This window comes from Ursus arctos, unplaced genomic scaffold (assembly GCF_023065955.2).
Source record: "Ursus arctos isolate Adak ecotype North America unplaced genomic scaffold, UrsArc2.0 scaffold_5, whole genome shotgun sequence".
Classification (NCBI taxonomy): domain Eukaryota; kingdom Metazoa; phylum Chordata; class Mammalia; order Carnivora; family Ursidae; genus Ursus; species Ursus arctos.
In genome coordinates, this window is record NW_026623067.1 from 23,814,773 (window position 1) to 23,827,377 (window position 12,605).

Genomic DNA, 12,605 nt, shown 5'->3' on the forward strand with positions numbered 1-12,605 from the left:
GATTCTCAGCGGGACTTCAGAAATATTTTTTTTTCTTTGCATGACTCTTTATTCCTAAGGTTCCCAGGATCTAATAAAGGCAGATTGTATATATAAAATATATTACTCATTTTTCTCATGTTATTCATATACCCACTTTTATTACTGGGTTTTAAAAGACCTTGAGTCTATTTTATTTATTTTGAAAGTTTTCTATTTTTAATAGCATATGTTTACATTGTTATAATAGAAAATAGAAGCAAAAAAGAAAAATTTGCCATTATACTTCAGTTTGAGTATATAAAATGAGAAGGTGGAATTCTCTAATCTCATAACTCTCTAATTCTCTAATCTCATAACTCTAATTACTAACAACTTGATGCATTTTCTTCTGGATATCGTTGTTTGCTTGTAGAAAAGGACACATATGTAGTATTATATATTTTTCAAGGTTCATTTTTCTATTTAAGTTGTCTGTGTTGCGTGCCTCCTCTCTGGCAGCCGTTATACTCGGTCCTGAGGGTAATGAGCCAAGAGACATCTGCTGTCCTATAATCTGCTGTCTGGTGGGAGGCTAGATCATGACTAGATAATAACACGACATATATATACATATACTGTAGCAAGTGTTACAGAAGACAATTGTGGAATGAGATTACATAGAAATTAAAACCTTTTCTGTCCTATTCATGCTAGTTCAGAGCCATGCTTTGAAAAGTTTGCTTTTTCAAAAGCATTCAGTGCTGCTTAGGTAGTATGATGACTCATTTGGATAAAACATCTTACACATTTATAATTAAAGAACTATTTTTCCTCTTATTGTTAGAGTTTTTGTATTGTTTTACAATAGTAAGAAATAAGCATTTAACTTCAGTGACAAAAAAATGAAAAAAATTTCCCTTAGCAAATATAAGTACCTTTCCAAGTATTCCTCTGTAATTGTCATGAGTTATGTGCTATACAACATTTTGTTACCAAAACAACAGTAGCAATTTGAAAATGGCAGTTTGTTCTAGCAGCATATTTTTGGTGGTGGCAGAGGGGTTATTAATGTTGGGATGTGTCAAATACAAGTGTTTTTAAGAATATATTACATAAAATTCTAATTGCATTTAATATTAATGGAGACTCTATAGGATGGACATTTTGTGCTCATATAAGTTCAGGAAATGCAGGGTTCAATGAAGTTAAACATTATTATCTCTGGGGTTTTTCTTAAATCTTTTATATGTTACATCCTGGATCTTTAAGATGGAGTGACACAGTGACTCTGTCTTTGACCATGGAACCCTTTCTGACTTGCTTATATACCTCCATGGATAGATATCTAAGGAGAGAAATGAGTGCCCAGTAGAATCTTAAAAAACAAAACAAACCCCCCCCCCAAAACCGTAGTGGCATATTTTCAAGATGCACAATAATTTTAATGTGAAAACATTGTTTAACTGGACATGATTTGTTGCTTATAAGCGCCAGATATTTTATATTTACAAACTGAACTTTGGGGATTAATTTATCTGTAACAAAAGAGTCAATTCTCCGTTCTTGAATCCTTAACTGGGAGAGGAAAGTGAAATCGATGTTTCTCTTGTATTTCAGAACAGAGTAGAAGAGATGACTTAGAAGCTTTAGGCCATATGTTCATGTATTTTCTGAGAGGCAGTCTTCCTTGGCAAGGTTTAAAGGTAATTGTTTTTGTTTCCTTTTGAATTTTATAAATCGTTAATATGTTAAGGTTCTGTCTGCCAAGTAGTTAATTTTAAAATTACCGGCTTCTCAAGATTTTTTTCCTTTCTGTTTTAGGCTGACACCTTAAAAGAGAGGTATCAGAAAATTGGAGATACAAAACGAGCCACACCAATAGAAGTGTTATGTGAAAATTTTCCAGGTAATGAATAACACCACACTGGTACCTGTGCTTATACACAGAAAACTAGAGCAGTTAACTTCCGTTGCTCAGGTTTATAATGACTGGTTTTCATGCATAAAAAAAATGTGTTCAAAGTATGATTTAAAAGATGTCAGCATTTGATGTGTAGACCAAAAGGACAATTGGTATATTTGCTCTGTTAAGATGGAATTAATATAAGAAAATCCCCCTTTTTGGTAGTGTTGACCAATAGTAGCTAAAATATCAGTGACATACTTTTGATAAGTTAAAATGCTTGCTGAGAAATGCCAGCTTATAGTTTTGGTGCACAGTGTTAGTCATTTGAGCCTCATTGTCAAGCTCAAAGGAGGTGTGTGATGTATGATTTAGTCTTCAAAGTACATTAAGATCTTACAAACCTTAGTACTTCTAGGCTAATATTACATTGGGGAGCTTTATAAAAATAGTTTTACTTCCACGTGGAGTTCTGGCAACTCAGATTAAGCCAACAAAAATTTACTTAAGATTCCTAAATAATTAAGGAATAAGAATAATGTGTTGCTAATGTAGTTAAGCAGAAAGTGAACCAAACCTGAAGGTCCAAGACTGAGTTCATGCCTCACTTCAGTATCGCACGTCCTCCTGTACCATGCTGGCGTCACTGCTGTGCTATCAGCAAGCAGCGTGGTCTCAGGTAGCCCTTCCTCACGTTCGCTTACGTTATTCCTTGACAGCAAACTTTAATTGTATATTTTTCGTCTTTGCTGTAACATCTAGAACTGGAAGATTAAAAAAAAATAAACACTAGCAGAGTAGCTGTAGGCAGACTGGCTATGTGTTATTATGAAGCACATACACATTTCTGCAGGATAAAATGGGGGCGTCAGAGTCCCTTAACCAGGTAATTAGCTAGAACACGGAATAGTGAGAGTCATCCTGGGAGGAAGGTCACTGGGTGCCACTCTCATTGCCCGTCGGGCTGTGCACAATCCTGTTCTCACTGGCCACTGTCAGTGAATTGAATCAGAAAAATGCCTGAGAGTAATCTTCCATCTCTCACTACAGTGATTTTCTGTGCCGTGATGGTGAAACCCTCTTTTACGAATTGCTCACCATTTCTACCTGTTGATTTCTGTGGCTTTGTCTTTCTTTTCCTTTAGGAAAGTAGGATCTTTAAGAAAAATACTTATCTCTAAAACTTTTGGGAATTACAGCGGCACAGAGAAATTTATATATTACCAAATAATTGTTGTATGACCAGAAATTAAAAGTAAAATTAAACCCTGCTGCTGTGTCTTATTTCTGAGATCTCTGAGCTTTATTTTGTTTGGTTAGAATTCTGCTCATGGCCCAGGTTAGGAGTTTGAATCCTCTGTTGGTCAGTTAGTGAATGTGCCTGATGGTAAAAGAAATCCATCAAGCTAGTGCAGATGCTTTCATTTATATATAAATCAATTCCCATCAATATTTTAAATAAATTTTTAAGTTTATGAGCGGAGTACGGTGCTTGTGTTTAAGTAATTATGTGTTATTAAGTTGCTTTCAAATCTTTAGTACTATCCAAGGTTTCTATTCAAAATAACAACGTAAAATAAAAATCTTAGCCTTTCCTAATGAAATGAAGCAAACATATTTGTTAAATAAAACCTCTCGTTTCTCTTTTGACCCTATTTTTTTCTTCTCTTCTCTTCTCCTTTTTAATTTCATTGTGATTAAATTCCTAAAATTTTAAATTGCAGTAGAATTTTGTTACCTTTTCATGTTTTTATAACATGTTTTAGTTTTTAGACATTTAAATAATTTTAATGAGTATATAGAAAAGTATAATCAGAATAATTTTTATTCCTTTCTAGAAGAAATGGCAACTTATCTTCGTTATGTAAGAAGGCTAGATTTTTTTGAAAAACCAGACTATGACTACCTAAGAAAGCTTTTTACTGACTTGTTTGATCGAAAAGGATATATGTTTGATTATGAGTATGACTGGATTGGTAAACAGTTGGTGAGTACTCTGTGCTATATAACGAAAGATTATTTGTAGTACTTTTTTCCCCACAGTACACCTTCTTCAGTGGAAAGAGTTGAGTACAAATAATTTTTTTAAAGGATTCATTTTATTTCATCTTCATGGGCATTTTAGGCAGCATTATACTAAAATTATTCTTTGAATTTTATAAAAACCCTATATTTGGACCCCCTGCTTTTTAAAGTAATGAGTTATTTTCATCTTTTCATTCGTGATTTATTTCTTACTGTCAGATATAATTTTTTGGTATAATATCCTGTTACATTAAATGATCAGTTAGTCTTGTGTGTATTTCAGCCATTTCTCAAAACATTTGTAATTTAAAAATATAGGTTTTTGTTTATACTAGCAGTTTTAGGTTATGTCTTGAATAGACTGGTACTTAAAAATTGGAGCATGTTTTGGGTTTTTAAAACTGTTACAAGTTTTTTAACTTAAAAAAATTAGTCTTGACTATAACTGCAGGATTGGTGCTCATCACTTAAAGGGACATGTCATAAAATTCTTTCTTTGAAGAGACAACTTTCAAAATATTTATTCTCACTAGTTTCTTTTTTTTAATAAGTAAGAAAGTCTTACAAAACTTTTTTAATTGTGGTTTGCAGTTGGCGAATTTTTATCCATATGTGGAACCACCAAACTCTCAGATTTAGGTATTTTTGAACAATTGACTTATTTAAGTGTTTAGGTTATATTTCTCTTAGATCCACAGTGATTTGACTGTATATGGTATCTGTGATGCAAATCTGAATAAACTGTGCTTAAACTGTTTATATTGAATTGGAAACATATTTGAAAAGTAAAAATTTTTGTAAGTCTCTCCTGAGAATATTGACAATAAGCCATTTTATTAGCTTATTTTAAAAATCATGTCCTTATTTTCTTAAAATGATTTATTCTGTTTATATATTAGCTTTGCAAATGAGACATAAATACACTTTCATCTTTCTGATATGAAAAAGTAACCTGAAAGTAAAGACAGCATTAGAAAGTCTTTTATTGATACAAAAGTGAACACTTGATAAAGTATTTAAACATTTTTGAAAACAATGTAAAAAGTAGCTCTATTCTCGTTTTAACTTGGTATTTTTAGTGACATGTTTCGAGAATGATATCATTTTGCACGGCTTTACTCTACGTGTCTTATTATTTCCTTGATTCCATGAAGCAGCTGAATAATTTCGAATACGACTTCTGAAACAGAATGAACTGATGCTAATTCTTGTATTGTAGCCTACTCCAGTGGGTGCAGTTCAGCAAGATCCTGCTCTGTCATCAAACAGAGAAGCACATCAACACAGAGATAAGATGCAACAATCCAAAAACCAGGTTTGCTGCCCTTTCAGATATGGAATGTCTTGATTTGCTTCTGTGTTACATTCTGACAGTTGAAAAATACATTTGGTTTTTTTCCATGCCCAGATGATAGCTTTACAGGTGTGCCTATGCGCATGTGTGTATGGGAGCATATATCTACACAGGTAGATAGATATTGAAGGACTGAAATACATTTTTTTCTTCAATAGATAAGACAGATGCTAGACACATGCATATTAAGGATTGAAAATGCATAGGCTTGCAACAAATAAACCAATTCCCCCTAACGTTATCTCTTTACTAGTTTAAAAATCACGTGAAAATGTTTAATGATAAATTTCTAATTAGTGGTATAAATTAGTATAAACTTTGAGCAATATTTGATACTCTATTAGAGTGGAAGTGTTTGGATACCTTGTTGGAATAAATTATAATGGCAGTTGATCTTTCTAACTACAGTCTAGTTTAGCTCAATAAATTATTTGCTGAGTTTCTGCTATTTGAAAGCTACTATTCGGCATGTTGCAGAAATGCACAAGTAAGGAAAACAGCCTAACCTATAAGAAATTATTTTGTAATGAGTGGCTAAGAGCTCACTCAGTCTCTGGAATCAGACAGACCTGGATATGACTTGATCTTAGACAAATTACTCTGTCTTCCCAGACCTTACTTCTCTTATCTGCAAAACAGAATAATGCTTGTTAATTCCTATAGGCATTCAGTAAATCTCAACTCTCATGGCTGGTGTTACTGTTATCATGATTATTACGATAAACTCATAACTATATTGCCAAACAGTGTAACCTCTGTCACATGAAATATATTAATAAAGTGCCGCAGAAGATCATTGAAATATGGGGGATCTGTAAAGATTTTATGGAGAAGATGGTGTTTGAGATGAACCTGAAGGATGAATGGAATTTTTTTAAAGGCAAATGAAGGAATAAGGGTATTTTGGGGAGAGTGAACAGTGTAAAATAGGAAGCAGAAGTTTAAAAATGTAGTTTGTTTGAGGATTAGTGAGCATTTCAGTTTGCTTTGAGCAGAGAATAGGTTCTAGGCAAGGCATAGCAGAGAAATAGAGAGTGAAGAGTTTGTATTTCCTGGGTAAGGTAATTGAAAGCTGTTGAAATTTTTGAGTGATGCTTCCACCTTTCTCTTTTTTGTAAAAAGAAGCTTGATTTTAATCCATCTTTGACCTACATTTTGCTAATTGGGAGTTAAATAGTGTCTTTAGAATTTTCACTTATAACCCTTTCTGGGAAAGGATAATGTGCTATATCCTTTCTTACTCTTATATCTTTTATCCACCGGAGTTCAAGTGAGTTAAACAAGAGACGAAAATCAAAGGAAAGAACACAGCACAATAAAAATCAGAGCAAATAAAATGTTCCATTTAGGGGATAGTTAACAATATTATGCTTTAAAGTACAGCCAATTAAAACAGAGTAGTTTTAGAATTTTGCCTTAGAAAAATTGGGGCAATAAAGGATCTTATATATAAATTTCTTCAGACATAAATTACTAGTTGATAGTTTTGAATACTCTGGTAAGATGTTGTGTATAGAAAGAAATGGTTCCAAAGTCAAGACTTTGGAGTTCGTGTTTTATACATCAGAATTAATTTCTCAGTGGGATGACTATCAATAATTCATGTTCTCTGGAGATGACCTCTTGAGCTGTTAGGTTATTGTAATAAGTGAAACTCTTCTTTTAATGTTGAATTCAATTATAATTCAAATATCTTCAAGTTTAACTTTCTCCGTGTTTCAGGCTTGTCTTCCGAGCTAGATGGGACCTATGTTTTATTTGTGTAGTCCTTGTTACACTAAATGTAGGGAGTCGATGTTTCTTTTTGTTTCTTTTTTGTTTTGTGTTTTTTCAGGAAACCCTTTAGGGTAGCTAATGTATTAAATTTGAAACCTGTGTATTCAGACTGTCATCATAATAGAAAAGTTGTATATCCCAAAAAGTTTTCCTAAACATCAGGGAAGCAGTAAATATTTTAGGTATATGAGAAACTCAAAATTGACAATTGCAAAAGAAGAACATTTAGTTAAATGACTGAAATGTTGCAGTGACCCCAGAGAAGCAGTTTGTCACCTAGAGTTGATGGTTGAAGTTCAGGATCTCCTGACATTTTAAAGTGTTAGATGCATGTTGGTTCTGAGGAGAGGCTGGAGGGCTGTTCCTGTCTTCTTAAAGAAGTCCGTGACCCTTATGTGTTACCTGTTGTTCTAGGCAGTATTTAGGTGTTTGTCTCCATTTTAGCATCCTTTTCATTCTTTCTTCCTCTTTAGATTTAATCTCATCTAATTTATCTTAGTTTAAGCTACACACCTGCTAAATTCTGGTCATGAGCGCAGAGGGTTTAGTGAAAAGGACCTAGAACTGTCGTAATTGCTTTGATGATAGACTTCATGCCTTTTCATACTTCTTATGTAATTTTGCATTGTACAGTTTAATTTGGGAAGCATGGTGCCAGAACATTTCTTCATTGTGCCTATTTGGACTTAGCATCTCTTCTCCCATAGGCCTGCTCTGGCCACTGATGGGCTCACGCTCCCAACAGCCCAATATACTTGGCACTTTGTGGCAAGTGTCTTTTTGTTGTTGTTGTTGTCGGCAAGTTTTTCTTGACTTAGGTTGAAAAGGAAGAGAAGAAAAGAGCACCGAAGACTTTAAACGTTTGTCATTGTATTAAGGAGCTAGTTAGTACTACTGGCAGAGCAGTGGGCTCTTGAGCTTGAATCCCTGCTGTGCTTCTTGCAATGTCTTTGACCTTAGTCAAGTATTTAAAGTCTCGGTCTCTTTATCACTGAAGTGAGGATGATACTGTCTGTCTCAGAATGGGATAACACACGCAAAGCAGCTAAAGCATTCCTTCCTCATCTTTTTATTAGTGCTGTCCACATTTTCCTGAAACATAAAAACTGACCCCTATTAAGCAGCTACTCCTAATTCTACTAGTAGATTATTTTCAGTTTCTGGTTATTGCCATGCCAATTTGCCAAGTCATGTAAAAGCTTCAGGAATTATCAGCCTATCATGGGAATGGGTTCCTTAATTTGAACCAGATAAAAAGAGGCCAGGGAAGCAAAGGGATTCATATGAAGTAGGATTGTCACTTAATAAAAAAAAAAAAAGTTGCTTTTCATAGCCTCATAGTGTTCTTCTGTATAACACTTGTCACTTTTCAAAGAACTTTTCTCTTTTCTCATAGTAACCTCACAATCGGAAACATGGTACTGAGCAAGAGGGAAAAGTTTTCTAGGATCAAAGTACAGCTCTTTAAAGATTATTTTTTTAAAACCTTGCTAGAAGTTGTTCCTCATCAGGAAACCAAGGGGGACCTCTACTGTAAGAAAATATAGTGGATGGCATTTTAGTACTTAGAAGATTTATTTGGAATGCTTTCCTGGGCACATCGTTTTTACCTCCCTGGTTCTTTGTTAACTTCGTTTATAAAATTGGAGGGTGGAGCATATGATATCTAAAGCCCTTTGACTTCTAAAATCTATGCAAACAATGAGTCATGGAACGCTACATCAAAAAAAAAAATGTTACATAGACTTTATTACTAAAAAAAATAACTTAAAAGCAAAAAAAACAAAATCTATGGTTCTGTTTTATTTTTGTGGTTGATCATTACCTAATGGTAGCCATGTGACAAATTCCTCTCCACATCCAGTATGCAAAGATAATTGCATCTGTGACTCAGAATAGCAAGGGTATTTTAAATTTCCTTTTATACGTTTGTTTTCTATATTATAAGGATGAGATGTTTAACATATTGGGTTTTTCTTCTTCCACGCATGCCACATAAATTAAATAAATGGCAGTCGGCAGACCACAGGGCAGCTTGGGACTCCCAGCAGGCAAATCCCCACCATTTGAGAGCTCACCTTGCAGCAGACAGACATGGTGGCTCGGTACAGGTATTTTCTGATTTTTGCATGAGTGATTATTTCCCAAATTTATACGACTAACCCTTTTTTGGAACTCATGGCATGACTTCATATCCTAATGAAAAACTTGTTGCTGAACTCTCCATAATTCTCTTCCTTTGTATTTAACCAAAAAGCAAAATTAACATGGTCTAGAAAGACCACCACGGATACTACGATTTTGCCTTTGTTCATTTTTGCAAGTATATGCAATAATACTTAAGTAAATCATACAACAGGTTAGAAAATCAAACTGTATTACTTGAAATACGTGTTAAGCTTGATTTTTCAGTAATAGGTTCAGACTTTTTAAATGCTGTAAGTAACTATAACTTTTTCCCTTTCATCGATTTTCCTTCTTTAAACTCCAGTCAGTTAAATAGATAGGAAATTTTTTATCCTTAATACTCAGCATATACTTTCTGATTAATTGGTCAAATAAACATGACCACAACTGCTAAAATGGTATATTTTGTTTCTAGAAAATATCAGATGGAGAAAATAATTTCAAGAATGAGTATTTATTAAATACTCCCCTCAATTTTCTGGATATTTCTAAAAATTTAAAGCAGTCCTTTATTTTTTTGCAGTGTTCATCCCCCCCCTCTGTGCCGTTAGAATACCTTATCTTGCCCTCCCATGCCCCCTAAATTTTCATCTTTTATGTTACTTATAGAAAGGGAAAGGTTACCAAGTCTCCAATTTCTTTTAAAATGCTAGCTTGAGGTAATTTAAATGCTGGTTTAAAGTAATTGAGATAATAAATGTTATCTCCGTCCATTTCAATTTAGAACTTCCTTTAAAAGTTTTGATTTTTTTCCTCCACATATTTCCACTTGAATAATTTTCCATCATGTTTTACCAAATTTGCATTTTTCTTAGTATGTATATATATTTAGTCTGTTGGATCTCTGCTCTGGATTTTATTCTTTCTTGATTTGAATTCTAAAAGTTAGTTCTTGATTAAATCTTTTAAGTTCTCATGTTTTTCTCACCATGAAATTTTAGAGGTAATTTGAAGTATGTAACCAAATATTTTTATAGAACTTTGTAGTCTGTGGACCCTTCAGTCCTGTGTAACAGGGGTATTTGAAGAGGTCTTAGAGGCAAGGATGCCTGAATTGTAAAAAATTTTTATGACCCCAATTCATATCTTTGGAAAAGTTAATAGAGCAAATAATATTTAGTTTCATAACACAAACTGGATGGTGTGTGTGTCTGTATACGTTTACACGTTTCTAAGTGTTGTATGTTACGATAGCAGGTGTCTTGTCCAGTGTTCAGGGATATCTGCCACAGTTACGACACTATTAGAAAGCTTTCCGGCCATTTCGGCACCCTTACGACAAATGTGTTATTTTCTTAATTTTTTCTTACTCTGTGGGATTCCCAGAGGTGGCTCATGGGGTCTTCAGACTATCACAGGGTAGGTGAGTTTGATTATTGGCTCATCACTCGAGTATTGTATGTTCTCTTTTTTTCATCTGTTCCCCAAGAGACATTTCCACTCTCTTCCTTTCTCACCATCTCTTTAAAGCCTCTCTGCCTGCGGAGACTACGTATCTGGCTTCATCCTAATATTCAATACATGATCAGTTTTACTTACTAGAATTTTAGTAATACATAAGTAAAACAAAACATTTTACACTATTTTCATTGACTTCCTAAATATATTTCACACCATTAACTAACCTGAAATGATGGACATTAAGCAAGCTTAACTTGTGAAAAATTTACTGACAGCCTAGGTAGGCTCATGCCTGAATCTTGTTCTGTCCTAAAATATTGACTTCATTTATGCTTTATATCTGGCGCATATAAAAAGTTTGTAAAGTCACAATATGACACTTGTATAATTGGGCTAATGAAATTGTAATTTAAAGCTAGTAATAAGAGGAGAGCAAAGTGCCTAAAATCTAAGCTAATGTGATCATTATAATAAATGAATAGTACATTTGATTCTGAACAAAGGAAGGGAAACAACGTATTCAGTCATTCTCATTGTCTGATAAAGGGAAGAGATAAAGGGAAGAGATAGAGATTTATTAATAGAAAAGTGTGAGAATAATTTGCCTTGAGATTCTTTGTGTGATGATCATTACACTACCTATTGGACAATTTCCAGTGTTGACTTTATAGGAGATGCAAAGACTTTATATGGCAATTAAAAAAAATAGCCTTCAGCAAATGCTAAGATCCTATCATTGAATAGTTTCTCAGGAAAGACATTCCCATGATAAGTTGATAGCTGTCTGGTGAGAAATAAATATGGTACAGATTTAGGATATTTGGAAGCAGAATTAGAAGTTACCCCAAATAAGCGAGTTGGGGCCCTTGGCATTCGTCCCTCATCTATCACTGCAGTGTTTTCCTGGAGCTCAGATCGGCTCTCAGTGCGGCACCACAAAGCATTCCGGGCTGCTTCCAGGTGACCTGAGAAATGAGACCTCTTGCTGTTTTGACTTGCAGAAGGATCCTCGGATATTCATTATTTCAGGTGTGCTTTCAAAAGGAACTGAATGGTGGAGTCTAAATTTGAACTCCTTGTTTTTCCAGAATTACTATATGTATTACCGGTCAGACATCTGGATTGCCAAGTTGATGTCATTGTATTTAAGAGCACAAGCCCCAGAGTCAAATTCGAGTTTAAAATCTTATGCCACAGATTATTTTTCAGTAAATTGGAATTTTTTTTCAGATTTTTAAAGATTATTTATTTATTTGAGAGAGAGAAGGAGAGAGAGAGCAGAGTGTGCAAGAACGCGAGGATCAGAAGGAGAAGCAGGCTCCCTGGTGAGCACGGAGTCGGATGAGGGACTCGATCCCAGGATCCTGGGATCATGACCTGAGCCAAAGGCAGACACTTAATTGACTGAGCCACCCAGGTGCCCTGGTAAAATGGAAATATTAATAATACTTCTACCTCATGATTTTGTTGTGAGAACTTAGTTTAAAAAGTATTTAGCATAGAAGGTGGGCCTTATGAAGTACTAAATACTAGAATATCTATTGCTTTTTCAGATAAAGAAACTTGATTAGTCTCTGGGAAGTGAAGTCTAGTCGTACGGCCCCAAAAAAGCATTGTCAAATTGGAATTTATCTAATTTTATTCTTTATCTTTAGTGTAATCATGTTAATCCACTGACCAGAAGGCTCCAGCTACACGTTTGATAAACTTTTCCCACACAAGAAATTAAAAATTATATTCAAATATCTGAAGACTATATTTTGAATTTGTTCTTGGCTTTTATGTGTTTTGGAAAAGCTCACAGGACAATCGGGTGTCTTCCTCTCTGCTCTCTTTCGAATCCTTGGTAATAAACGTGGCTGAGAAACTTAGACCTAGCACTTTCAGTTTCGTGGCCAGTCATTATTCAGCAAATATATATACATGTCTACAGGAGGTACTAGTCATTGTACTGGAGTCTTTGAATAAAAGGAAGAATACAAAGATAGGGTGCCTGTC

General features: G+C 34.3%; 1 protein-coding gene across 9 annotated transcripts in view; it reads left to right on the plus strand.

Annotated features, from left to right (window-relative positions):
* CSNK1G3 (casein kinase 1 gamma 3) overlaps nt 1-12,605 on the plus strand; it is a 108,586-nt gene that overhangs the window by 77,079 nt on the left and 18,902 nt on the right. For 2 of the 9 annotated variants that reach the window (XM_026507844.4, XM_026507846.4), the window contains exons 7-11: nt 1,579-1,664; nt 1,783-1,867; nt 3,703-3,851; nt 5,109-5,204; nt 9,035-9,130. In XM_026507844.4, coding sequence (XP_026363629.1) covers nt 1,579-1,664; nt 1,783-1,867; nt 3,703-3,851; nt 5,109-5,204; nt 9,035-9,130 — 512 coding nt within the window. The remainder of the gene's footprint in view (nt 1-1,578; nt 1,665-1,782; nt 1,868-3,702; nt 3,852-5,108; nt 5,205-9,034; nt 9,131-12,605) is intronic. The other 7 variants (XM_026507845.4, XM_026507847.4, XM_026507848.4 and 4 more) reach the window with 4 other exon arrangements.